At 43.0% G+C, this 4,059-nt stretch overlaps 1 protein-coding gene across 1 annotated transcript; it reads left to right on the forward strand.

Annotated features, from left to right (window-relative positions):
- Positions 1-474: 474 nt before the first annotated feature.
- LOC142071942 (olfactory receptor 52R1-like) lies at positions 475-1,422 on the forward strand. The gene has a single exon (XM_075128031.1). The coding sequence runs from the start codon at positions 475-477 to the stop codon at positions 1,420-1,422; it is 948 nt and encodes a 315-aa protein (XP_074984132.1).
- Positions 1,423-4,059: the final 2,637 nt, after the last annotated feature.

Here is a 4,059-nt window from a genome sequence, read left to right on the forward strand (position 1 = left end):
GCCTTAATGCAAGTATTAATTTTTAAAATCCTTATGGGTCCCACTTCTGCACTTGGAGTGACAGAGTTGGGATTCACTCTTGACAGGAACAATGATGAATAACCAGTATTGACAATCACGTTTCCTGCTGGTGCCTATTAAGGTTTCTCAGACCATGACATGTAGGAATTATTGATGCTGAGAGCCCCATAAAATATGGAATTGACATTAGAGAGGTCTGCTGTTCATAGTTCATTTCTCTGAATAATGAAAATGTCATTTTTCAGTGTGTGAATAGCTACCAATCTGCCTCACCTAGGAGAACAGCCTCCAGTTGTGCATGTAGTGTCTCAGATTAACACTGTCTCTCCATCCAGGCATTTGTACGGCCACCATCACCCTAGAGCCGGGGCACATACAGAAAGTTGGGGGAACATACGGTACATGCAGGAGACACCTTTCTGCCTCAGAGTTGGACACCTTTTCCCCTACTCCATGTCAGATTCCAACACAACCCACCTCACCAACCCCTCCACCTTCATCCTGCTGGGTGTTCCTGGCCTGGAGGCCGCCCATGTCTGGATCTCCATCCCCTTCTGCACCATGTACATCATAGCCATCTTGGGGAACTTTACCATCCTGTTCACCGTGAAGACAGAGCCGAGTCTCCATGGGCCCATGTACTATTTCGTTTGCATGCTGGCCATCACCGACCTGGTTGTATCTACGTCCATTGTTCCCAAAATGCTAGCAATATACTGGTTGAATTCCAGAGAGATTGATTTCAGTTCCTGCCTCATCCAGCTGTACTTTTTTCACTGCTTCTCAGGGATGGAGTCTGGGATCTTCGTGGCCATGGCTCTGGATCGCTATGTGGCCATCTGCCATCCCCTGAGACATTCCACCATCCTGACAAACTCTGTGGTGGCCAAGATTGGACTGGCCGTGATGCTGCGAAGTGGAATGGTCACACTGCCCTATCCCTTCCTGTTGAGGCAGTGGCCATATTGCAAAACCAACATCATCCCCCAGCCGTACTGCGCACATATAGCCGTGGTGAAGCTGGCCTGTGCCGACACCCGCATCAATAGTTACTATGGCCTTTTTGTGGTATTCTGTGTGATTGGTCTGGATGTGATTTTTATTGCCCTGTCCTACACCCAGATCCTCAGAGCCATCTTCAGCCTCCCCACAAAGGACACCCGGCTCAAGACTTTTGGTACATGCATCTCCCACCTCTGTGCCATCTTAGCCTTTTACATCCCAAGTCTCTTCCTCTCCCTCATGTACCGGTTTGGCCAGAATGTGCCCCTGCATTTCCACATTCTCATTGCCAACGTTTACCTCTTGATGCCCCCCATGCTAAATCCCATCATCTATGGAGTGGGGACCAAACAGATCCGGGACAGGCTGCTCCGGCTCTTTACTCATAACAGAACCTAATTTTTTTCTCCTGGTGCTCTGGCTCTCAGACCTCCATGCGGAGCTGGCAGGCAACATGGTGCTGGACAGTCAGAGAGACATTTACTCCTTTCCTAACCTCACTATGCTGAGCTGGTCTGGCAAATTAGGGAATCGGTCTATGCACAAGTCATAGAGTTGCCGCCATTCTAATTGCTGGTAATTGCGCCACCTCTTCGGCCGAGGCCACACCCCTGTGGCTTGTGCCTCACCTCATATTGCTAAAACCACTGAATCATTGCTTCAGCAGGGAATCATTGATGAGTGTATAACAGTATGCAACTCTCCAATCTGGCCAGTACAAAAACCAAATGGGTCATGGTGTCTTACTATTGACTATCGAAAGTTGAATCAAGTGACTCTAGCTTGTTCAGCTGTTGTATCCAAAAAGCCTGACCTGATTAAATCTATCAATTCCAAAGCAAAATGTTTTTCTACCATGTGTCTAAGGAAAGCCAACATTAGCTTTCACAGTAGATGGGATTCAGTTTACATTTCAAGTCTGACCTTAAGGGGTAGATAATAATTCAGCCATTTTCCATAGGCAAATGAAATGAATTTTGTCAAGGTTTTCTAAACCATCTGTTCTATTTCAATATGTAGATGACATTTGTTTAGCAACAGAAACTCAAGAGAAACACTTGGAGTGTCTAAATGAACTTTTTCAAATCATCAAGGACACAGGATTAAAGTGTAATCCAACAAAGGTATGACTCATGGTTCCAGAAGTTTCCTTTTTAGGCATCACATTGTCTCAAGGAGGTCGATCACCTGCACAGCAAAAGGTGAATGCAATTTGGGAATTACCTATGCCCACTACCATAGCTTCTTTATATTCTTTCTCAGGTTTAGCAGGATACCATCGAGGCTTCATCCCTAACTTTGCTCACATTGCAGGTCCACTCTATAATCTCTTGAAAAACAGAGTTGCTTGAATTTGGACAAATAAGCATGCAAAGCTAGGCAAATTATCTATTTGGTACATGCCATACCATCAAGGGGTGGAAAATACCATGCAGCGCCTCCCCCCGATAGGTTGGGGGTGGCCATGCATGAAGGCAAGTGTACACCAGTACTGTAAAAATTGTTTGGTTTGCACTCAAAATAATCCTATCCCCACAAAAAAAGAATGCTCCTTTAAGATCCCAGGTATATGAAGGTCCATGGCAGGCTATGCAAATTGATTTTTTGGAACCTTTACCAAAAAGTCAATTTTTGCATTTCCTTTAAAAGCAGAGGTTTTAATTGAACAAGTATTTTCTCACTGGGAACTCCCTGCTAGGGTAGAGTCAGACAGAGAAACACACTTTACTGAACAAGTCTTCCAAAAATGCCTACTATTGTTAGGAGTGCATGAAACATTGCATAATCCATACAGACCTCAATCATCAGGGATGGTAGAATGGACAAATCGCACCATCAAATGTATGCTGCCAAGTGTGGTAGATGCTAATGGATACAATTGGGACACCCTGATTCCTCTCATGTTAATGGCATTCAGGGCAACTCCAACTGCCTCCACAAATTGTACACCCTTTGAGGTTATAACTAAACAAAGTATGCACATGCCAGAGCATCTTTTATGGCATGCCAGTGGCACACAGCTAAAGGGACTAAAGCTTGAAACCGATCTGTAAGCATTACAAAAACATCAGAACCGGCTCCATTTGCAGGTAGCTGCCAAATTGGAAAAATCTAGATGAAAGGCAAAAGCCTATTTTGACAAAAATCAAAGAAAAAAATTCTTGGGAGGTTGGAAACCAAGTTATGATTTTATCTTATGATGTAACCGAACACAATTTATGTAACCCATAACCTGGGCTATATACTATTGTGGACAGATTAAGTGCCTCTGTGTATCAAATTAAAATTGTACAAAGTAACAAAAAAGTAGATAAATATTACCATGCGAATGAGCTAAAGTGGTATTGCGAGGGAAATATCTCCACAGGCACAATAACCAAAGATGGTAATTGTGCAAGAAAGCCAACACAAAACAGCTCAGTGACAGAAACAGTAAAAATGCCACTCACAACCACACTAATACTACACTTCTGCTTGTTTGCTGCAGTTCAAACTGAGTCACAGGCGGGTTTGTCACAAGAGACACAAATCATTGCAGTAGATCAAAATGTTATGGCAGGACTAAACTCAGACTTGCCTATAAAGGCTAAAACTTCACAGATAACAGTGACTTGGGTACAAGAAAGAATAAAAGCAGGTCAAGAACCATTTAAAATACCACGCCTGTCAACTGCAATTTTCTTTAAATGGAATTACCAACCAGACCAAAAATAATTCATATCTAAAATTTGGAACAGGACACTGTTTACCACAGGGACTAATGATAGAACTGTAACAATGTATAAGGTACAGAATCATATGTCGGGTTTGTATAGACTAGGGTTACATGTAACATTAAAAGATAAACAAAACTTTTATTATGGAAAAATCTCTCACTGAAGGCAGAGAAACGTAAAAAAGGTACATACACCATTTCCCTAAGACATTACATAGTGTGACAGGGCAAGGCCAGATGGCTATAGAAAAGTAGTGGGAGATAGATATATTAGCTCCAGGCTAAACAAATCCCTGGTACCAGGATAAGTGAAATGGCAG

This window comes from Caretta caretta, chromosome 1, assembly GCF_965140235.1.
Source record: "Caretta caretta isolate rCarCar2 chromosome 1, rCarCar1.hap1, whole genome shotgun sequence".
NCBI classification, from domain to species: Eukaryota; Metazoa; Chordata; order Testudines; family Cheloniidae; genus Caretta; species Caretta caretta.